General features: G+C 40.7%; 1 protein-coding gene across 5 annotated transcripts; it reads right to left on the minus strand.

The window, feature by feature from the left end:
* Positions 1-1904: 1904 nt before the first annotated feature.
* Positions 1905-23408, minus strand: LOC137345994 (uncharacterized). Of its 5 annotated transcripts, none has more exons than XM_068009288.1 (10): positions 23242-23408; positions 22889-22969; positions 21406-21452; positions 20049-20390; positions 17987-18100; positions 10963-11006; positions 7107-7125; positions 6486-6523; positions 4642-4695; positions 1905-2751 (listed from the first exon to the last, which is right to left on the minus strand). In XM_068009288.1, exons 3-10 carry the CDS (start codon positions 21446-21448, stop codon positions 2632-2634), a joined length of 774 nt encoding a protein of 257 aa, XP_067865389.1. In that variant the 5' UTR covers positions 21449-21452; positions 22889-22969; positions 23242-23408; the 3' UTR covers positions 1905-2631. The 5 variants fall into 5 exon arrangements, 4 of the variants coding, with proteins under 4 accessions (XP_067865389.1, XP_067865390.1, XP_067865391.1 ...); XM_068009289.1 differs by lacking the exon at positions 23242-23408 and adding an exon at positions 23076-23196; XR_010968627.1 differs by lacking the exon at positions 23242-23408 and adding an exon at positions 2854-2947 and having other exon boundaries at positions 2678-2751; positions 22889-23196.
* Between the last annotated feature and the right edge of the window lie 1544 nt (positions 23409-24952).

The raw sequence follows: 24952 nt of genomic DNA on the forward strand, positions 1-24952 counted from the left end.
ATTTACAGTCCAATGTTGTTTGAAGTCCTCAAAGACATCCTGCAGAACCAGTAAAACACATACAGTAAAAACACATATACCAAAAACACGTAAGAACTTAATTAAAACAATGGGGCCAGTCACACAACAAAGAACAGTGCATTGAAGCGAGATGAGTAGAAAGGGGCACAGCACACAGATGAATTGCAGATATGATTATAGAAAAGGTATTGAGGAGGATTCCAGAAACTGTCCTTGGACTTAGCAGATATAGGGAGTCGTTATGGACACCAGATATGATTAAACTCTGAATAGACAATGGGAAACTGTGAAGTTTTGAACAGGTTCTCACTGAGCCAAATAAGGAATTATCATTATGTCATTAGACCCGACCTTTCTGAGTAGGTAAGAGGGGCGGGTCTTAGAAACAAGATTTAACCCCTGACTGAAACTGAAGAAGGTACGAGAACCCAGGGGAAGAACACTCGAGAAGATACCCTGAGCCAGGGGCTCAGAGAACAGAAGAGCAGCCGCAAGTCCAAGACTGATCACCTCGTGTCTTGACGGGTAGTATACTGTACAGCTAGTGGGAGATTGTACTTTGATGAGTTTTGACACTGTACAACAAGTGAGAGCTTGTACTTTGATGAGTTTCGATACTGTACAAGTACTGAGAGTTTGTACTTGATGAATTAGTGTGTGAATAAAATATTGATGTACCTTTCACCAATCGGATTCCATGGATTCTTTAAGAGTAAGTGTATATTAGGCACAACAGTTCGATGTGGAAAAAAAGTTCTTCCACAGTAGAACAGTCCGTCGTCTAACTCCAGCAGTAAGTGATTCTTCCTTCTTCTATGATGGATTTCAATAATTAACATCTTGAGAACACTTTCAATAGAATCAATCTGAATTTAGATTTTTTGCGGGATAAAAGATTGTCACTGTCTAACTTCCCTTTCTTCAGTTCAAATTATCAGAGATTTTCCTTAGGCTTGTTTTTTTTTTAGAATTTGTGAGATAATAATAATTAAACAGACCAAAATTCTCTTCCTTCAGTTTAAATGCCTGAGTACTATTTTTCAGGTCCTAACACGACAGCTGTCTGTTTGTTTGTGTTCCCTGTTAGAACAAACTGTCTTCAACTACAAAGCCAGTCCACAATTGAATTGCAACAAATGTATCACTTGATACTCACTCCAAGTGGCCATGTCCATGGTAATGAGAGTGCACCCTTTGAATCGCAGTTTCCAAATGGTTGTATCCAACGGCAACTGAAAATGCATTTTCTCTAACTCCGGAAGCCTGCTGGTTCTTAAAGCAGTACTGATCCTTTGCAAGCCTTAAAGGTACACCACATATTCCCGGGGAAAAAAACTACAGGACCATGACAATATGCATCAAGCTGTTCCACCTACCTCTCTCCAACTCAACGCTTTCATTCTGATGTCTGTAGTCCCAATTATAACACACTGTTGTTTAGGGTAATTAAGGCATAGAATATACCATTATGGTTAGTTACAAATAATCTCTAAATGCAAATAATATGTGACCTAATTTATATACATGCCTCTTTTGACTGCTGCACAGGAACTGCGAACTACATTGTCGGGTATATTGGCAGACTTTAGGCCTAAGATTGTAGAGCTTAATATAAAATGAAATTTGATTATAAATTAAAGTACAAGATGGATTCTCTTACTCTTGATATTGAAGTCGAACACTACTGAGATTGAACTACTCAGTATGACATTTTGCTTTCTGAATTATTTGCGTTAAAGTGGAGCCTGGATTGTCAACGCCTGCTGAAGCTGATTTGGGTATTGAAGTAATATATTACATGTTAGAGTTAGATGAATATCTTGGGAAATGTTTCGATAAAATATAGACATATTGTGCCTGAACACATTGGCAGAAGATGTTTATTAAATAACAGATGACAAGTACAACTAACTTCAGAACAGATGTCTATGCAAGGTAATCAATTATTAGCAACTTTCCGATAAACTTATCAGTTCTGTTTATATGCATCAGCTTAGACTACTTGTGATAGATTATGCTGGTTTTCTTACAAGAGACAGCTGAAGTGTGCATTTATTTTTGCATGATACTGAAAATGATTCATATGTGATGTTAGTTATTGCATATCCAGCTTATGCAGAGTTCAAATAATTTACTGTCCTGTCCAAACATTGCAACACATTATTTGGCCAATTATACAAACTGGGAGAGGATTATACCTTCTGGGCACTATGTAGCGACATCTTAAACGTGTGCGAACATTTCCTTAGATTACAGTTTCCAGGGAAATTGTAGAAATTGCTAGCAAAGAAACATTAAATTCTTCCTCATATGTTTCGAATGACTTTATTATACAACAACCAAAGCGAATGTAAGTAGTCTCAAATAGCTACATACAAGAGAATTTGTTTCACTTAATCACAACAGCACTGGAAACCTTGCAGAGAGGTAAGAATCCCTTTGGGTTCTATGAGAAAATTTCGTTGAAGTAGAAAGCAAGCTATTTTAGAAAAATATGGATAGATAGATAGATAGATAGATAGATAGATGGATGGATGCATTGAGTTACATGTCTTCTAAATGTGCAAAAATGTATAATACTGGAGGCCAGCATGCTAAATGGCTTCAAGATCAAAGCTGTAATTCCGCAAAACCACACTCAATCTTATCTTTATCTATGGATGATCGGGGTTTTCGCTCTCTTTCATTGAAGTTCAGTGCAGAATATTGCACATAATCGACTTCATTTGCCTGTTTGAAGAGAAATAAAGTACCTTACTAAATATAATAATTATAGGCCAATAAACGTTTGCTTCTTTTGTTTTAATCGAACACATAAATATTAATTCATACATTAGAAATGTTTGTTGTGTTTCGACGCATTTCCTGTCCAATTTCCTTTGTCACTCTTTTCCCTCGGCTTTTCTGTCAACATTTAGCACTGAAACTTTAAAATGGCATCCGACAGTTAAGCAGTTGCAGGAAACCATGTAGTTGCCAACACTAGCTACTCAGTGAATTCGATTTCTATCATGTATATAAAAATATATTCATGAACTTACAGTCCGCAAAGTCACTTTTTCTTTCTTTCTTGCATTCATTATCAAACGCCAATAATATGGTTAGAATTTCATCCAAATAATCCTGGATTGATTTATTATCAGAATTATTGTTATTTATAATATTTTACAATTAAGCATTTTCAGATGTTACAAGTGCATTACTTGATGCAGTAGTGAATGATAGAAAATAAAAGGGTCCTGGGCTGATTCTTTTAACTGAGCTGTTGGGCTAGCTGAACGAGCGCTACAAATTACTAAATTACCCCTCGGCTATAGTGGTAAAATTAAGCAGTAAAGCTTTTATTGTTACTGAAGGCCTGTTGGAAAGTGCAATTACAAAGGGCTTCGCTCTGATGTTTATTATAGCTCGAGAAGCCGACGACGCTCTCTCAAGAGGCTCACAGCTAATGGTTTAACGCTCCTGTGCGCTTCAGGACAACAGGCAACACTGGAACCATAACTCAATATCAAAGCAGAGATGAAGACAAATATTCAACAATATCGATTGTTCAGAATTTTGATTGGAACCTCGATTGTAATCAAATTAAGCTGCACTGATTAACACCAGGATGAAATTGATACAACCAGTTTGAAATTGGAAACAATTTCAGGGCAAATTAATGCAGAAATGTTACAAGTGTGGAAAAGATTCATCAGACTGACTTTTAGTCTGCTCGAGTAAGAGTGCTGTTAATTTTCTTTATATTGTAGCAATATTATCTTCTAACTTTTTTGTTAAGCAGAGAAGAAGAAAAAGCAAGTTTTAAAGTAGTAACCATTAAACGTTTGAACTGAGACTGACCAGAAAGCATTGGTTGCATTTAACATAAATTAACTATCGTCATAATGAGGAATCTTAATTATACAGTGGCTCATAATTTTCAAGAAGCTGTAAGTAATAATATGGGGGCAAGGGCAACAGTTCGCACGCCCCCACCCCCCGCCCCGAAAAAAAAAACTGGGCAAATATCATCTTCTCAATTCGGGGTTGTAGAGCGTGAAGGAATTAATTGCTGTTCAAATGCGAAAGAATGAACATAAACATAATTAATCATTTTCCCTTGATGAAATTGCAATTGTATGTAACAAGAGAGACATGAGCGATAAGATAATGATCTAGGAAAATTATCACAATGGAAATATCTTGTTAATAAGGAAACCAGTTGATTAATTGAAGCTGTTTTGAAGGTCAATTAGACTCGCCTTGTATGGAGTTGCATTTTGGGGAGAATCATAGTGGTCAAAGTAAGGGAATTACATGAAAAGTGAACATTTTTAATGAGCATTTTGATTTGAAAGGTTTTCAGAAGCCTAAGGAACAAAGCTCGGTAACTGTATTGCACTTAATCATCAGTTGTGATTGTATTTATTATCTTCTGAGTGGATATTTTGGCACTTTTGCAAGGACTGTATGCTGAATAAGACGACACGTTTTAGTTCAACGGCTCAAGAACCTTTTTGATTTTTAGGATATATATTAAAAAGTCTAATTATAAATATCATCAACCGTCATGGAATAGGTATCACTGTGGTTAAGAAGATAAGCATGGATGAGCTCATTTTGAGGTGCTATATGTACCTGATTGCCAACCCAGCAGGAAGATCCTTCAACAAGTTTCTCTATATAATGTGTCTGAAAGAAAATGTAGAATGTCAGAAAGATCAGATTCCAGAAATCACCACTCAGCATTCCCAAGCGCGCCCACTGTTATGCTTCTAACTCGTCCAGTTTACTATCCAACTGTAGCACCACAAAATATGAAGCACGTCCATAATTACGAGATTATTGTATTGATATAAAAAGGGATAGGGAAAATGGTGGAATCCATCATTAAGGAGGTTATTGCACGTCATTTAGAAAATCTTAATGCAATCAGGCAGAGTTAACATGGTTGTGCGAAAGGGAAATCATGTTCGAATAATTTATTAGAGTTCTTTGAGGAAGTAACAAGCAACGTGGATAAAAAGGGAACCTGTGGAGGTGGTGTACTTGGATCTCCAGAAGACATTTGACAAGGTGCCACATCAAAGATTGCAAAAGAAAATAAGAGCCCATTGTATCGGGGTGACATATTAGAACGGAGAGAGGATTGGTTAACGAACAGGAAACAGCCAGTGGGCATAAATGGGTGGTTTTCAAGTTGGCAAGCTGCAACTAGTGGATTCCACAGGGATCAGTGCTGGAACCACAACTATTTACAATCTATATCAATGGCTTGGATGAAGGGACAGAATGTATGGTTGCTAAATTTGCTGATGACACAAAGATAGGTCGAGAGTAAGTTGTGAAGAGGACATAAGGTGGCTGCAAGGGATATACATAGGTTAAGTGAATGGGCAAAGATTTGGCAGATGGAGTACAAAGTTGGAAAGTGTGAACCTGTCCACTCTGGCCAGAAAAATAGAAAAGCACCATATTCTTTAAATTGAGAGAGATTGCAGAACTCTGAGGTGCAGAGAGATCTGGGTGTCCTAGTCCACGAAACACAAAAAGTTCATATGCAGGTACAGCACGTAATTAGGAAGGAAAGTGCAATGTTGTCGTTTATTGCAAGGGGAATGTAATATTCAAGTAGAGATGTTTTGCTATAGCTTACCAGGGCATTGGTGGGACCACATCAAAAGTATTGTGTAAAAGTATTTTGGTCTTCTTACATCAGAAATGATATAATTGGGGGATGGCCTAAGAGAGGCATGTCATTCCCACCCATATCCAATTGCACCCCAATGTCTCTTAGAACCTCAGGCAATGGAATATCTCAGATATTCATGCAATAATGTCACCAATAAATTAGAATAATTGAATAGAACAGTATAGCATAAAAGGAGACCATGCAGAACAATCCAGTTAGTCCTCACTTTTACCCTTTTCGCTGCAATGTTCCCCATTCTTTACCAATGTATCCAATGCCCTGGAATTTTTAATTTGTTTTCCCGAAATAACTTTGAACTTCTGAACTCTGCATTACTACCTACAGACTCTGTGGATTAGAAGCCTATTGAGGGATGACATTGTAAATATCGACCGTGACGGTATTTTTGTTAAATGGGGCAGAAGAAAAGCAGTGTTGCCTTACATAAATCAGATTCCAGAGACTGAGGATGTGCATTCTTGTAGAAATGTAACAAACCTTTATCAGGAGGCGAATATGAACACGTTTAAAAAATATAAAATATTTTCAGGCTGGCAATTTGTCATCTTGATAAGTTTTTGTTTAAAACTAAGGCATTAAATGAGCTACAACAGCTGTAATGGCACAGTTTGAAAAGCCTGATATCAGGCATTTCCCTGAACCATAACTTACATATCAAATTGTAAATTTTATACCAGAGTTAAACCTTTTGATAGTAATATTTTGGATTATATTATCCCCATGGAAGCTAATATTGTTTGTCTATGGATTAAACACCAGATTTCCTTACCCGCCATGTAATTGATTTCTGGTATATCTGTTTCTTGTCTGCAAAGCAAGAAGGTGAAGCAATTGAACTGCATGTTCCCATGCCACAACAACGATAACTTAGAATATCTAATAGCCACTTTAACATAATAAAACATCGCAAGCCACTTCACAGGTGCATTATAAAAAATGGCAATGAAACACATAAGGAGATATTAGGTCAGATGATCAAAAGCTTGGACACAAGCTAAGTTTTAGGGAGTCTCTTAAAAGAGGAAAGTGAGGTAGAGAGGCAGGAAGGTGTAGGGACGATATTCCACAATTTTGTAATTGAGAAGCATAGAACAACGTAAGGCACAGAAGGAGGCTGTTTGGCCTATCATGTCTGTGCTAGTTGAAAAAATGTTATCCAGCCTAATCTGAACTTCCAGCTCTTGGTCCGTAGCCCTGTAAATTACAGCACATCAAGTGGTTTTAAATGTGATATGTTTCTGCCTCTACCACCCTTTCAGAGAGTGGGTTTCAGACCCCCACTACCCTCTGGGTGAAAGAAATTACTGCTCTACTCCCCTCTAATCCTTCTACCAATTACACTCCGTGTATTTCTTATCATATGAATGTATATTTGCTAACAATTACTCACATTTGTATCTGTTGAACATCTAATGAAAAGGAAAATACAAAAGAAAAGTGCATTAGAAAATACATTTCTTATTCCTTAAATTTTATTTCTTATTGTTGCCAGTTTTGCTAATGAAGCAAAATAATTCATTCTGAGAAGTGATTCAATATATTTGAGATACATGATAAAGCCACCGTATGTATGGAAGTTGTTTCATTTCTTTTTAAATACATTTTATCTTAAAATACATTTTATGAAAAGAACAGACGAAGGGGGCGCCTAAGAGAGGTCTCTAAAGTTCTGAGACATTTTCATGGGGGAGACATAAAGAAAATGTTTCTGCTTGTGGGGGAGTTCAAAATCATAAATATAAATTAGTCACCAATAAATACAGTAAGGAATTATGTAGGACTTCTTTACCAACAACATGGCTAGAATGTGACACTTGCTACCACATGGAGCAGCTGAGGCAAATATCTGATCCAAAGAGTTTTAGAGTCATAGAGTCATTTACAGCACATAAGGAGGACAACTGGCCCATCATGTCCATGCCAGCTCTCGGTGGAGCAATCCAGCCAGTCCAATTCCCCCGCTCCTTCACTGTAGTTTATTTCCTTCAAGTGCCCAACCAATTTCCTTTTGAAATCATTGACTGTCCCTTCTTCGACAACCCTCGTAGGCAGTGAGTCTGAGGTCATTGCCGTTCACTGCATTGAAAAAGTTCTTCCTCACATCCTCCCTGCATCTCTTGCCCAAAAGCTAAATTCTGTGTCCCCTAGTCCTTGTATCATCAACTAATAGGTACAGTTTTTATTTGCCTATCCTATCTAAACCTGTCATAATCTTGTACACTTCTATCACTTCTCCCCTCAATCTCCTTTGCTGCAAGGAGAATGAAGTGGGACCAGAAGGGTAACATTAATAGAATTAATATTAGAACGCATTAATAAGGTTAGAAGAATCACTGTAGTTGTAAGGGATCATGGAATGATGGGATACTTGACCACGATGCTGGAACTGTACAGATCTGTACTTAATTGCCTTCACAGTCTGTGTAAACATGCTGTCCTTGCTTCACTAATCAAAGAGATAGGGGAAAGGCTGGAATCAAGACAAACAGTGAACTGGGAGCTGGCAGCTTCAAGGTTTTGGAGGAGATCGCAGATGAATGTTTGTGGGCAGTGCAATCCAGGTTGTTGATCAAGCTGCAGACCTGGGAAGTGTCAGGGTAGTATGAACAATGAGTGATGGTTATTGTATCCCATAAACATGTGCCGCAGACTCTGTTTCATTGAGAAGCTGTTGGATGACCAGAGGGCTGCTCCCTTGCATATGCTTGATGAAAAGTCTTTATTTGCTTAATCCCATGGATTCAAGAGTTGTTATTTTCCCCACAGCAGTTTAGCTGTCAGGATCCTTGAGGCTCCGTCGCCGGTGCCAGGTCCAAAGTTGGCATCAGGGAGCAGTTGAGTACATTTACTTTACCAACCAATAGATGGGGAGGTTGATGCTCGGGACGGGAAGCTGACTTGCAAATATGAGGATGCGAAACAAAGAAGAGGTCCACAGGTGGAATAACTAAAGATGTTTCAGTGCCAGGATCATGGGTCCTTGAGTAAAAGAAGAGGTAATATCATTCTCGAGGTTAACCAGGCGAAGCAGTGAACTTCTGTAGAGGAAACGACAAGTCTGCTTCCACAGAGAGGAGGTAAGAATGATCGGAGAGGACATGAGAGTTCCGTTTCCCATAAAGGAATGATCGTAGGGTCGTGAGAGATCCGTACCCACACAAATAGTGACAATAGTAAGGCTATAAAACATCAGCCATGGCAAATAGGATCCGGAGTGGGGACCCAAAGGGTCACTCACCAAATTTTTGGCAGCCAAAAACAGGAAGACTTTAGATAAAGTGATCAAGAAGGTTGGGATCCCTCATGGACCCAGATAAGCATTAAGAATGGTGGAATGAACATAAAAATTGAATAATTATATTATGCAAGTGTTATCTTACCATGTGTCAGTTTAGAAAGTCTGAATTAGCTAGGCGAACTCAGGAAAAGAGATAGGTTACAAGTGTTAGAAGACTGAGAGCCAGAGTGGGAAAGTGAGAGATATCAGGCTGAGGTCAGAGGGACAATTTAAACAAGATGCTTTAGTGAAATTTAAAGTGAGTAAAAGCAAGTTACTGTGTCTTTGTTCGAGTCTGTATGAATGTTGGAAGCTTCCATGACTTTCTGTCCTTGTCTGTGTAGCTTGTGTGCTGTAGACCTAACAGTCGCTAACCCTTTGTTGTCTGGCTTTAATGTTGAAAATATGAGTCTGTTACTTGTTCTATTCTTGTTCATGAATATTTCTATGGGAACCTTGAGTCATGTTTTGAGTATGAACTAGTTGAACTTGCGTGTGCTCCTTGGGCTTGGGACTCGGAATTTAATACTGATTTTTAGTACTTTGAATTCATAACCCATTACAGGAATCAACATTTCTAAGTTGTTTGGAATTAAGAAAGTGTGAATGTGAGAGCTGAGTGTGTTCATTTAGTCTAAGATTGTGCACCCAGAAATGGGATATAAAAACTGGTTTACATTTTAAATTAAAAATGCTGGTGTAGTGTTTTATATTTATTTTAAAAGTTTGTTTTGAAACTGTGGAAAGGCAATGCACAATTTTGTAAGTGATAAGCTTCAGCCTTGAAGGCTTGGAAATGCCTGGCAGAAATCCAATTTGAAGTTTTTTTAAAAGCTTTGCTTTAATTGGACCAAAGTTTACAATCGGCTATTGTTCTTTTTTTGCAGTTTAAATTAAAGACATGTCTTACTGATTGTTAAAGGATGAATAATGGAAATATTGGAAGTCTTTTAAAGTTAGTTTAAGAGGCTGGTGTTAAATCTTCGTTATAATAATATTAAATAACCTTTTCTTTAGTTTTTGGTTTATTACAGTCAACTGAAAATGCGCCGGAAGAAAGAACATGAAAAGTGATGCAATTTTCCTTTTCTTTTTAAAAAGTATTTGCTTTTCTGTTCTGTGTGTAGTTCATATGCATTGGTTTGAATTAAATTCAAATTTTAAGGTTAACTGACCTGTTAAATTGAGAAAATTGGAATTTCATTAGTGATCACAATGAACTTTGAAGTTATCATTTCATGGTATAAGGGAGTATTTAATTCCTAATATAAGGCTTGCTCGTATATAACATTGGCACTTTTGACTTGTAAATGTTTATTGCTGTGAATTTGAATTGGGAATCATCCTTGTTGTGTCAAAAAAATTCTTGGATTAGGCACCTCTTACAAAATGTTAAAAGTTTGGAAACAATAGGAGTTCAATCGAAAATGCTGCCTTCCCTCATGGAGATGTTTTGAAGTTTAAAGGAAGATCAAAATCTTAAAAAAAGCAGTTTAAGTGGTTTCTATGAATACAGAGGATATGGGAAGAAATCAATGGAACATTAACAGAACCCTGTCATCCCAGCAACACTGTTACTTGAATTTGGAATAATTTTGAGCTGCACAAAGTCCAGTGCAATTCAGCAAGTTACGTTTAAAAAACTAAAATGTCATCTAAGATAAAGAACAAACAAATAAACGAAGGATAAAACATAAAAGGTAATTGTCGCGCTGTGTCATGAGCGCATAAGAGAGTGGGTGCGTGGTGCACAGCAGTCATGAGGAAAGATAAAGGATCTTAGAAGGTTGGCAGTAAATAATTTGGGGTGGTTTTACCATTTTAGGGTATTGTCCTGAACAGACTGAGACAGGAGTCAGGAAGAAAACACATGTGTTCATAAGCTTCGCTTTGTGTATTAAATCAGTGTCCTGTTATTTCCTTGTCTGTGTTAGCTCCGACTGTGTCACCAGGCTAATGGCTTACTAACCCTCAGTGGTCCTGGTCCTGCATGATGGTCGAAAGTTTTGATAGCTGCATAAAATGGATGAGAAGTTGTTAAAGCACACGTTTTGTTTTGGCAAGGGAAAAGAGAGAAGGGTTCCTTTAAGGGGGACGATAGGTAATGATACTCAGCATTGTCATTTCGATTGTTCAAGTGGGTGAAAAACTCTAAGGTCACCTTTCCTTCACCCCACACTTGTGAGAGGCTGCTGTTTGAAGTTTCACAGATTTAAACAAAGGACAAAGACCACTGATGCATTTTATTTCCTTTGTTTTGTTTTTTTCATCTTATGTTGTTAAGTTGAATGAGCGTTGCAGAAATTGTGTGGATAATGCATGTGTGTAAAGTTTAATGTGCTTTCTTCCCTAAAGGGTGGTCGCACATAAGATTTGTCAGCGCATTAAAAATAAGAAGGTATTTCACAATGAGGAATATGAATTGGATCAAAAGGATGGTGTAAACAAACTAAATGTTTAAGTTATAAGAGATTCGAGTTGCGACTTCTGGTCGACATTCACAACCCGACTGTATTTTGATGAACGTGGGAATTTTAATCCAGATCTGAGTTCGTGCATGTTAGAACACGGCAAATTTTTAATGTTAGATACTGCTAATTGGAATGTGGGAAATAGCTTGGGCCTGAAACAGTCTGTGTGTTTTATGTTTAAATTGTTAAAAGGAAAAGAATTTGACAAAGGGATCTAAAAAGTTTGGAATTTTTAAACATTGCGGGAGGAATGTGTTCTGAAACATAAATTTCCTGTTTCTTTGAAAAGTATTTGTTTAAACTATACATAGCTCGTGGTTTGTTCTGGCTCAGTCGGAAAGGAGTGGTGACATCATCACTAGTCCATCTGAAAACGTTCGCCCCACCCCCTTTCAGACGAGCGGAAAGTTAACCCTTTCCGCTTGCAGTTTAAAGCTGGCCATACAACTTTCAAAATTTATCGCAACAAGATTGCTCAGAGGTTCAGGAATTTGATCAGACATCTACAATGAATTGAAGCTGATGAATTAAACGAAATTACTTTGTGTTGGTATTCTAACCTGAAATTTAAAGAGATTCAAGTTAAACAATAAAACCAGACACACGGACCTGGTGGTTTCTGCTTGGACAACAGTAAATATTGGACTAAATATGCAAACAACATCACTGTGTGTTAGCTCAGAGCTTTAGTGAAGGTATCTATCCTGGATAGATAGATTGAAAAGGGAAAAATCTAAAAGTCAAGGGATTCGTACTTTACCTTCCAGGAATGCCACATGGGGTGACGCCACTCCTGATGGTCTCAAGTCAAATGACATGACTCACATTCTGTTTCTGCCAACAGGAGGGCCAGTAACAGATCGCTTAGTTATTTTGTTTCAGCTGAACCACTAGAGCAATGGCAACCTGGTGGGTAGCAGTAACGGTGATCACTCTCCTGGTAACCAGAGCAGCAAGGAAGCCGCCCACTGCAAGTCTCAACAGAACCACATGCCTATATCCAAGACAGTACGTGCAACTATCTAAAGGAGGGAGCACCTCAAGGGCGTCTAACACCAGAGTGAACATCGCGGTGGGAGGGACCAATCTGTCTCTAGTTGTTTGAGAACTCAAAGGGAAGGGTCTGTGACATGTTGGATCAGGATTTGGTAGATAAGGTTGTTTCAGATACTGAAGATATAAGATTTGGTATGGCCGCCCGACATATACATCAGGCTGTGAAAAGTTTAAATCTGATTAATTTGGACGAGGAAGGACAGGAACTGGTAGTTACACAACCTATAATGGGCGGAGTGGAGAGTAAAATCAAATCCCTGATGATTGTGCTTCAAGAACATGCAAATAGCACCTATACAGGGGGATATAAATTCGTATCCCTGGGGGTGCTGAGGGATGAGTTGGTGTGTATGGAGGACCCTGGGGATATATGGCTCCCTGTTTAAATGGTACTCTTCGATGAGAGTGGGGGATTCAATTACTAGAGGACACGAGTTCAAAGTGAAAGGGGAAAAGTTTAGGGGGGATATGCGTGGAAAGTTCTTTACGCAGAGGGTGGTGGGTGCCTGGAACGCGTTGCCAGCGGAGGTGGTAGATGCGGGCACGATGGCGTCTTTTAAGATGTATCTAGACAGATACATGAATGGGCAGGAAGAAAAGAGATACAGACCCTTAGAAAATAGGCGACATGTTTAGATAGAGGATCTGGATCGGCGCAGGCTTGGAGGGCCGAAGGGCCTGTTCCTGTGCTGTAATTTTCTTTGTTCTTTGTTCTTTGAGAACATGAGAATGTTGGACTGAGTTGCAGCATTACATCATCTGCTCTTGTAATACTCGGATACCCATCAGCAATGACTCTGCCATAGTGGTATCCATTAGCACTCTTGAAGAAGCCTTGAAGACAGTGAAAACCTCCACTTCCCAAATTGTGCTTTTTGACGGACAAGAAAAGGTTCTTATACGGAGGATTGGAGTGTAATACTAATCACACCTTCTGCCTACAATTCACTGATTCCTTTACAGTCAAACTACATGACTCACAGTGGGGGATTTCCATCTTGAGGACAGGGTCCTCATGCTTATGTGTTCAGCCCATGGTGGGATGGTCACTAAACATTGACAATGTCCCAGAAAGAATAGCCTAGAAGTGGTGCAAAGGGCCTCAGCCACCACTAGGAGATTTATGGAGCAAAGCCGTCAAACAATCGCAAGGGGCAAGGTGCCAGTGAACCTAGCCAAAGGACTGGCTAGAGTATTGGAGGACTTGGCCAGAAATCAAGCCAAGATGGCAGGAATGGGAATAACTGATGGGAAGTGGGAAAGATCGCTGCCGCCATTGTGACAATTGCAGCCCTGTTAGTTGGTGCCTGCATTTGTTGCTGGCAGAGGCTGAAGTTATCCCAAGCGGTGCAGATGATGATATTGGCCAACAAACGGTACACCCCAGTATCTACCGCAGTTGAAGCCCCTCTCCAAGGGAATATTAAACTCTGGAATATTTAAGAGGATTTTGCTATCTAAAGGGATAATAGTTTCGGGCCCAGCCTAGGTCAATAGGACTTCAGTGAAGCCGTAAGAGAATGGTCGACCATGATATCTGAAACCCACTGAACTCCAGTAGGATCCCTAGAGCAATTGGTGAGTGGAGGATGTCGGGAATGACCCGACTGGGTCAGTTGCTGCGTCTGACTAGAGGTCCAAAAGGAAGGACTGAAGTGGGACCAAAAGGGTAATATTAATGGAATTAGTATTACAATGTATTAACGTTTAGAAGAATTACAGTAGTTGTAAGGGACCATGGAATGATGGGATGCTGGACCACTATGCTGGAACTGTGCAACTCTGTACTTAATTGCCTTCGTGGTCTGTGTAAACATGCTTTTCTTGTTTCACTGATCAAAGAGATAAGGGGAAAGGCTGGAGACGAGACAATCAGCAAATTATGGGAGCTGGTAGATTCAAGGTTTGGGAGGAGATAGCAGGAGAATGTTTGTGGGGCAATACAATCCAGGTTATTGATCAAGCTGCAGACCTATAATGTATCAGTGTAGTGTGAACAATGAGTAATGGTTATTGTATTCTATAAATGTGTGCTCCAGTCTCTCTTTCACTCAGAAGCTGTTTGGGTGACCAAGGCTTCTCCCTTGCCGTTGCTTGATTGAAAGCCTTTATTTGCTTTAATCCCGTGGTCTCGAGAGTGGTTATGTTCTCCATAACAAGAACAACCCTAGCTTCTCCGACTTCACCTTGTAACTACAATCCTCCATCCCTGGAACCATTCTGGGAAATCGCCTCTCCACTCTCTCAAGGATCCTCACATTCTTCCTGAGGTGTTGTGACCAGAACTTGATGCAGTCCTCCAGTTGGAGCCTAACTAGAGCTTTATAAAAGTTCAGCATAACTTCCATGATTTTGCACTCAATGCCTCTATTTATGAATCCCTAGATCCCATATGCTTTACTAACCGGTCTCTCAACATGTCATGCCACCTTCAAAGACCCCCATGTCCTTTTGTCCCTGCAAATTCTTTAGAACTGTACCATTACGTATATATTGTCTCACCCTATACCTTCTGCCAAAAAGCATGATCTCACACTTGGTTGTATTAAATTCCACTGGCCACTTTTCTGATTTAAGTGGATGCTGGATCAGTACATGAGAAAGAAAGCAAAGCAATAGAGGTTATGCTGACAGAGTTAGATGAAGGAGGATGGGAAGAGGCTCAGGTGGAGCATAAAAACTGGCATAGACCAAGTGGGTTAAAAGGTTTGTTTCTGTGCTATATTTTCTATGGAATTGTACATACCTTAAATCAAAATTAAATTCTTGGGCCTTGTCGCTTTGTGAAGATCAGTGTACCAATAGGTTCTAACTAAATTGCTATTTTAAGGGATAGATTTACCTGTTTATTAGACACACTAGCCTGTGTGTTATAGCAATTGAGAAAACCAACTTTATACAATCCCATTAAACCTCTATGCATCTGTTTCCCACACATAATGTGAAAGCGTAAGACATGTAGCATGAACACCTCGAGCAGAGGGTGTCCAAGCTTTTGTCTTCCTGGGCCACACAGCCTTGGGAAAGGACTCATACGACAAGTCTACTCCAAATCCTATTGATTTGCAATTGGCTCAAGTTGCTCTTCGGAACAGATTTGTGTTTGAATTCAGGATTTATCCAGCAACCGGGCACCAGTGACGGGAGAACATAGCTCTTTGCAACCTTCCATGAAACCACCAAAGTGAGAAATGTTGTAGAAATAATCTTGGTCAATAGCACACAACGGGAAATATTGCATCGGGCACCTGCTAAATGTTCAGCCTGATAATCCAATCCTTTCCAGTCAATGGGTATAGTTGCATAGTATTTATGCTACTGAACCAAATTGCAGAGGCCTGTACTAATGATCCAGAGGCATGAGTACACAAACCCATCCCATCAACTGGAGAAATTAAATTCAGTTAATTAAATAAATTTGGAATTTAAAAAGAAACTAGCACCTGTAGTAGTGACCATAAAACGACTGGGTTTGTCGCAAAAACCATCTGGTTCACTCATGTCCTTTCGAGAAGGAAACTTGCCGTCCTTACCTGTCAGGGCTTATATGTAAATCCAGACCAACACCAATGTGGTTGACTCTTAACTGCCCTCTGAAATTGCCTAGCAAATCATTCGGTTGTCTCAAGGTCAAACTGGAGGTGGGCAATAAAGGCTGGCCCTGCCAGTAGTGTCCACATTCCCATGAATGAGTAAATAAGAGAAATGAATATTGGACGGGCAGGCAGGTGATTGCTTTATTCATTCCTGTAGTGTGAGCATCATTGGTAAGGCCAGCATTTATTGTCCATCCCTAATTTCCCTTGAGAAGGTGGTGGTGAACTGCCTTCTTGTACTGCTGCAGTCCATGTGGTGTAGGTGCACCCACAATGCTTTTTTTCCCCTGTAGCGGTTTGATACAACTGAGTGGTTTGGTGGGCAATTTCAGAGGGGAGTTAAGAGTGAACCAAATTGATGTGGATCTGGAGTCATGTGCAAGCCAGACCGGGCAAGGACAGCATATTTCCTGCCGTGAAAGACATTAGTAAACTAGCCAGGTGTTTACGATAATCTGGTAGTTTAATGATTGTTATTAATGAGAGCAGCATTTTCCTCCAGGTTTTATTAATCAATTGAATTTAAGTTCCCCCCCCCCCCCCCCCCAATCTGGAGTGGTGATTTGAACTTATGTCTCCAGAACATCAGTTCAAGCCTCTGGATTACTAGCCTAGTAATATTACCACTATACTACCGCTACCATTTCCTCTTATAATGTCCCCCATTTTGCATTAACACTCATATTAAATTCCTACCCCACCACACAAAAATAACATCCCTTTTTTATAGGTTCTGCAAGATGGGATTAGAATGGGCAGCTAGTTTTTTTCAGCTGGCGCCGACATGATGGACTGAATGGCCTCTTTCTGTGCCGTACGTTTTCTGTGTCACCCAGATTGCGAAGGACGCATGACTGGGTCTTAGGATGCACATCCTTCTTTATTTTTTCATACAGATAACCTTGCTAACCAATTCTTAATGTCCCTGAAAATGTGTTGGCAGTTTTTTTTTTCTTGAAGCAGCTGCTGTTATAACTAAGTATCTCGGACTTGAGAGAGCATCATGTGTCAACCGAAGTTACTTGCAGGTCAAAGCATGATGATATATTCCCAGCCGATTTTTTCCAAAATTCTGCAACTTTCAAAGCCATTCCCCATTGTCAAATTACCATATTCATTAAATGTAACTTCACCACTAACTAAAGTATCGTTTTAACTGACAAGAACACTGTGGCTGGTCTGGTACCATCTCTACAGTATTGGTCTGATTATTTAAGGAAGGATGTAAATGCGTTGGAAGCAGTTCAGAGAAGGTTAACTAGACTAATATGGAATGAGCGGGTTGTCTTATGAGGGAATGTTGGACAGGCTAGGCTTGCAGCCGCTGGAGTTTAGAAGAGGATGAGGCGACTTGATTGAAACATATCAGGTCCTGAGGGGTAGATGTAGAAAGGTGTTTTTCCCATGTGGGAGTATCTGGAACTAGGGGGTCACTATTTAGAAAAAAAGAGTTACCTATTTAAGACATAAGTTAGATTTTTTTTCTCAGATGGTCGTGAGCCCTTGGAACTCTCTTCCACAAAAGGCGGTGGAAGCAGTCTTTGAATATGTTTAAGGCAGAGGCAGATAGATTCTTGCTAAGCAAGGCGGTGAAAGGTTATTGGGGTTAGGCGGGATGTGGAGTTGAGGTTACAATCAGATCAGTCATGATGTTATCGAATGGCGGATCAGGCTCAAGGGCCAAGTGGCCTACTTCTCTTCCTAATTCGCATGTTCATATGTTCGTACTACATCACTGTACCCATTAGCCAATGTACCCCTAGAGCTGCCAATTGGATACCTCGCACTTAATTATTCAATGTAAATCTTCCCACCACAATATTGCACAACCTTAACGCTTATCAAACAGCAAAAAAATCGACATCATTACCTTTTTTTCTGCGTAACTGCACACAGCGGAGTGCAACAATTAGAAGGACGCCTCCTGTCACTGGTGCACTGATGACCAGGGTTAGTAACAGACCGTTGATAGATTCTGTTTTCTCTATGGAGAAGAGAGAAAGTCAGATAGAGGCGTTGGGACATGTGAGCAGCAAGAGGCCATTCAACCCCTCGCGTCTGTTCCATCATTCAATTAGTTCATGATCGATATGAATCTTACTTATCTGCCATATTCGTTTTATATCCCTTATCACCATTACCTAAAGAAATCTATAAATTTCAATTTTGAACATTTCAATTTTCCTCATCTCCAACAGTTTTCTGGAGGACAGCTCCATATTTCCACCACATTTTGTGCGAGGAACTGCCTTCTGAATTCGCTGTTGAATCGCCTAGCTCTAATTTTAAGGTTATGCCCCCTTGTTCTTGACCGCCCTCACCAGAAGAAATGATTTATCTCCTTGCGAATACCAAATCCTTTAATCATCTTAAACACCACACCCTAGCATTATTCTGGTGTGTCATGATCCTCTAAGGTCAACATATCCTTCCTGTGGTGCCGAGAATTGAATGCAATACACCAGATGCAGATCAAATGGAGCTTTAAGTGAATGTACAATAACTTTCCCACTTTTGTATTCCAACCTACCGATGGGATAAAAACTAACATTCCATTTTCTTTTTTGTTTAGTTTTTGGACTTGTCCTCTTGCTGTTAGAATAATCATCTCAGTTGACTTCCAAAGTGACTACCAGACTCTTTTGTAAGTTCCAGGAGCACGATTTGCTTATGATAAGCTCTTATTACTGAAACAATAGACACTCGGGATGGTGGTGGAATGGTGGTGGAAGCACTGACGGTAAAAGCTACACAGCTATTTTAACATTGCAACTATCCCACTTACAACAGGCAGAACAAATTAAAATCCACTCCGCCCAATCCCAGACGGGGAAAGGACAGTGTCTGATCGACTGCCCCACCTATTCGCAGAGGAGGAAGGGACAGTGTCTGACCCACTGCAACATCCAGTCCTCAGGTATACGGATAATTGTAATTGCAGTTTGATGATATTGCAGACAGGAGAATGACAGACCTCTCACAGTGAGAAATGTTCCTGCTCCATACTTCTTGTCGAGTCCTTTCATTTTCACGCTGCAGTAATCAATCCCGGAATCGTTCACTCTCACCGCCTTTATTTTAATGGAAGCGTTTTAAAAATCCTCCGCTTTGGGCCAAAAGATCCGTCCTCTGTATCCTGCTTCTCCATTAGAAACATTTGTTCCATTTCTGGCATTCTTGTACCAGTTATAACATTCCTTCCCAATAGACACATTGGCTGTGTGGATACAGGGGATGAGCACTGACTCCCCTTCCACCGCCTGAATACTCGGCAACTTCTGAATAACTCTGAACTCGGCGTTAATGCCTAGAAACCAAATAAATTTAAAATTGCTGCTTTATCATTGGAAGTTGGAGCTTCCTGAGACAGCCGTGCAGGAGCGGATATGAAGGGCCGACTTTCAAAGTGGATTTATTTGTGTCAGCCCATCCCCTTTTTACATATGCAAACAACCAACTAATAACGTGTGCTGTTTTTAATATGGAAGATCCTCCGTTATTTAAACACAAATTGGACAAAAGGTTGCCCCCTCGGTCGCCCGTTATATACATCGCCCCATATTCAGTTCCACAGACTTCAGTCGCACTGAATATCACATGTGTGGTATAAAGGGTGGTAAAAGCTATCGCGTGCCTGTTCTGTGTCCCTGTCTGTGTCAACATTCACCCCCAGTCAGTAACCGGTTGATTAACATGGTTAAATAGTCTCTCTGCAGCTAAGGCTGAGTCCGTCTTGGAGTCCACCACAACGCAGCCATTGTGACAGATGCTCCAGTTGGAGATAGGGCCCCCATATTGTGCAGCTGATCCCCAAACCCCTCCCCCTCCTCCCCCACCCACCCCACCGCCCCCCCCCCCCCCCCCCCCCACCCACCTCCTCCCCCGCCCACATCCATTGCTTATTTAATATTGCAGGCAGGAGAATGACTGACCTCTCACCGTGAGATTTGTTCCCGCTCCATATTCCTCGCCCAGTTGCATCATTCGCACTTTGCAGTAATACACCCCGGCATCGTTCAGTCTCACGTCCTTTATTTGGATGGAAGCATCTGCAGTATGAATGAAATCCTCTTTGTGGCTGTAGATCCGTCCTCTGTACTCTGCTGTCTCATTGGAAACTTCTATGCCTTTCCTGCCATTCTTGTACCAGCTATAAGTCCCTATCAGCTTGGAGACGTTGGCTGTATAGGTACAGGGGAGGGAGACTGTTTGTCCTTCATCTGCCTGAATCCTGGGCACATTTTGAATAACTGTGAGCTTCTCGGTGTTAATTCCTGAAAATCAGATTAAAAGTTGTAAGTTTGAGAGACGACATTAAGGCAAACAGCCAAAAGCTTGGTCAAAAAGGTAGGTTTTTAAGGATTGTCTTGAAAGGAGGAAAGCGATCAGGGAAGGTGTATGGAGGAAATTCCAGAGTTTGGGGCCTAGGCAGGGCCACCAGTGGTGGAGCAATTAAAATCGGGATGCTCAAGACGGCGGAATTCCAGGAGCATAGATATATCGGAGGGTTTGTGGGACTGCAGAAGATTACAGAGATTGGGAGGGGTGAGGCAATACAGGGGTTGAAAACAAGGATGAGAATTTTAAAATCGAGGCATTGCTTAACTGGGAGCTAATGTAGGTCAGCGAACACAGGGGTGGTAGGGGAACGGGACTTGATGCGAGTAAGAATACAGGCAGCAGGTTATTGGATGACCTCATGTTTAGGGAGGGTAGAATGTGGAAGGCCAGCCAGGAATGCATTGGAATAGTCAAGTCTAGAGGTGACAAAGGAATGCATGAGGGTTTCAGCAGCAGATGAGCTGACATGGCGCAGAGTTGGGCGATATAACAGAGGTGAAAATAAGTGATCTTATTAGTACCTGTAAGATATGCAGTCCGAAGCTCATTGCAGGGTCAGATGTGACACCAAGATTATGAGCAATCGGGTTCTGCCTCAAACACTTGCCAGGAAGACGGATGGAGTTGGTAGCTAGGGAACAGAATTTGTAGTTGGGACTGAAGCCAATGGCTTCAACCTTCACAATCTTTAACGAGAGGAAAGTTCAGCTCACCCATTATTGAATGTCAGACTAACAGTCTGATATTTTAGCAACAGTGGAGGAGTCGAGACAGGTGATTTTGAGGTTGAATAAATGACAGCTTGGGCAATACAACAGAAACTCATTGAGCAGTGCCTGTGCAATGTGTCCGCTTTGCTTTTGTATTGCACATTCAGTATTGCCCATTTTTGCACAGTCACCCAAGACAAACCTATACCCCTTAAGAAACAATGGAATGTCCGCTTACCTATGAGGGCAGCCAATATCCATAGGATGGGGCTTGGGCTCATTTTCCTGCAGTGGAACGACGGATAAATCAGACAAAACATAAAGTTAACAGTCGAAGTTCGGAAATGAAAACACCTCATTGCAATTGGGATGGTGAGGACCACTGCAGATAAGAACGCGGAATGGTGGAGAGTGTGGGGGAGTTGTGTTTCCTCCTTGAGTACAACCCCCAGAAATTGCACCCGGATTTGCGCCCAATTATGTACCCATTCTTCAGTTGTTCAAGTTACGCCCAAGTATCCACTCAATCTCATTACAATATGCCCGAATTGATAATGGTTATAAATCAACATAAACCTTTGGTACTAAGGAAGCTCCAGAACCCAAAGCAGGATATATCATCTTTGTGTCTTAAAATTACAGTTTCAACTTACTGAACCACCATTCATTCACATCAAGCACACAATTTTATTAAGGACCAGCTGATCGGGGAAGCTTTTCAGTGTTTAATGTGACATTTACTTCGCCATAAAAATGTATTAAAAGAAAGGCAAACTACAATGCCAATCTAACTGAGGACACTTTTAAAAAAAAAAGACTTAAATGCAATAAAAAAAAGTAAAACAAAATGATTGCTTTCTGAACTGCCTCAAAATCTGGGCCAGCCAATTCAGTTGGAGGATGTTTGGTCAGATTTGACATTTTGGATGCAACCAGTTTTGCGGGGAGAATCTGTTTGGAAGGGAAGGATTGCAGGAATATCAAGGATAGAGTAGAATTGTGCGTGTTGTAGCTATAGTCGGAACTCGCTTATGCCCAAACTTCCACGATGGTTTGAACCACACAATTGGCGTGTGTCCAGAATACGTGGGCATCTGGGCGCAAATATGGCGGAAATTCTTCCTCTGTGTCCAGACATTTGCTGTCTTTGCTGTGGTTTAGTCATCTGAGCAGACGTGCTGAATGGGACGGATTGAAAAATGATGTTGGGTGCGATGGATAGATCCTAGGGTTCTACTGTTGAATGAAATATTTGTTCACTCGTATCGTCACTGGATGATGAGCTCCCTGTTTCACCAGCTTCTCTATTATAGCTCACTCAGGACCTGCTGTACTCACCCATTTTTGGGACCAGACACAGAGATAAATAAGAAGAGGGTAATTTTAACTTTAATGTTGATTGGAAATAAACCGTGCAGATTTTAAAATAGAAAATGCGGTCAAATTAAAATTTGCAATATGTCAGACACGCAAAATACACAAGAAATTAAGCCACTTTTTAAGTTCTTTCCAACCACTTAATTTTGAACAACACACAAATTATTGTTTGTGACGTTGTTCACCTGATATGTAACGGTGAAACTTTCCTCTTAATTTTAGCAGAAATATCAACTGGATTAGATTAAAGTGGCTGCATTAGGTTTAGGGATAACCGGACAGTTTTCTTCGCTAGATTAAAGACAGAAATAGAAAATAAAATTGAGGCCCAAAAAAAAGATTACCTGTATAACGTAACTTTTAAAATGACTGCCAGCTCTTCTGCCAACACCGGTTGACTTCATGAAAATAAGCACAGGGAATATCTGAAATTAAAACAGAAACTGCTCAAAGTGCCCAGTAGCCCAGTCACTCGAGCTCCTTACCCCGGCTAAAGATAAAATCCATCAGCGTTATGAATATTTCTCTAACCCCAAGTCCTTTGCAATCATCCAGTTCCGCTCATCCCCAAACCAGCTTCCTTCCCTCACAATCGGTTCTATCTTCCCAGTATATCCTGGGGTAAAGACAGTTATTTCTGAACTCTACTTCTGCTGAAGGCTGTTTGATTTTTGCGCACAAATCGTACAATTGTTACCTGAAAACTTTATCCGCAGACTGTCTTCCGGGAAAGTTTCACCGTTACATATCAGGTAAGCTTGCTCGCAGGAGCCCCCGCCTCTCCTGGACGCTGATCAGCGCAGCTCGCTTGCAGGCGTTTAATTTCACACACTTTGCAATGAGCTCGGCTTCTGGACCCGATACTTTACATTCCTGCAACGTCAAGCAGCCCCGTTTCTATGCCTATTTTCGCCGTGTTCACAAATAAACGCGCCTGTTCTGCTTGGAACGCGGTTTGAATGGCTGAGGACAGGCGAATCAATTGTTCTATTTTAATCCATCAAGCATCCGGATTGACGCAACCACAGAACCCATATCTCCTTCACCATTTTCAGAGACCGGCTCTGTCTCTCGATCATTTTAGCAAAATCTAATTTCCTGAACACAAGTAAAGCGCAGTAAGAAAACCGCCGAGAGCTCGCAATTTGAATGACGAGGATGGAGGAGTCATCAATAGTACAGCATATTCAGAGACACAATCATAGATCGACCGATATTCACTCGCGCGCACACACACATACAATGTCGCAGATATTCACTCAAATGCCACACACGCACTGTGACAGAGATATTCATTCAGATAGACAAACACTGTGACAGAGATATTGACTCAGATAGACACACACTGTGACAGAAATATTCACACAGATAGACACACACTGTGGGAGAGATTCACACAGAATGACACACACACACTGTGACAGAGATATTCACTCAGATAGACACACACTGTGACAGAAATATTCACACAGATAGACACACACTGTGGGAGAGATTCACACAGAATGACACACACATACTGTGACAGAGATATTTACTCAGATAGGCAAACACAGACTGTGGGAGAGATATTCACACAGATAGACACACATTGTGACAGAGATACTCACTGAGATAGACACACACACTGTGGCAGAATTTCACTCAGATAGACACACACTGTGTCAGAGATAGTCACACAGATAGACACATTCACACTGTGAGTGAGATATTCACACAGATAGACACACACACTGACAGAGATACGCACTGAGATGGGCACACATACACTGAGCCAGAGATATACACACAGACAGACACACACAGACAGTGTGGCAGAGATATACACACATATGGACGTGCACATACTGTGGCAGAGATATTCACACAGATGGACACACACACACACTGTGCCAGAGATATTCACACAGGGAAGACACACACAAACTGTGGCAGAATGTTCACTCAGATGGACACACACGGTGACAGAGATATTTACACAGATAACACGCTCCCACTGTGACAGAGATATTCAGAGAGATAGTCACACACACTGTGACAGAGATATTCCCATATAGACAAACATACACTGTGACAGAATATTCACTCAGATAGACACACATACTGTGACAGAGATATTCCCATATAGACAAACATACACTGTGACAGAATATTCACTCAGATAGACACACACACGGTGACAGAGATATTCACTCAGATGGACACACACACGAAGGGAGAGATATTCATTCAGATAGACACATTCACACTGTGCCAGAGATATTCACACAGATAGACACACACACACACTATAACAGAGATATTCACACTGATAGACACACGCATACCATGGCAGAGATATTCACACAGATAGACACGAAGTCTGTGGCAGAGATATTCACGCAGATAGACAACTCATACTGTGCCAG

Source organism: Heterodontus francisci, chromosome 29, assembly GCF_036365525.1.
Source record: "Heterodontus francisci isolate sHetFra1 chromosome 29, sHetFra1.hap1, whole genome shotgun sequence".
Classification (NCBI taxonomy): Eukaryota; Metazoa; Chordata; class Chondrichthyes; order Heterodontiformes; family Heterodontidae; genus Heterodontus; species Heterodontus francisci.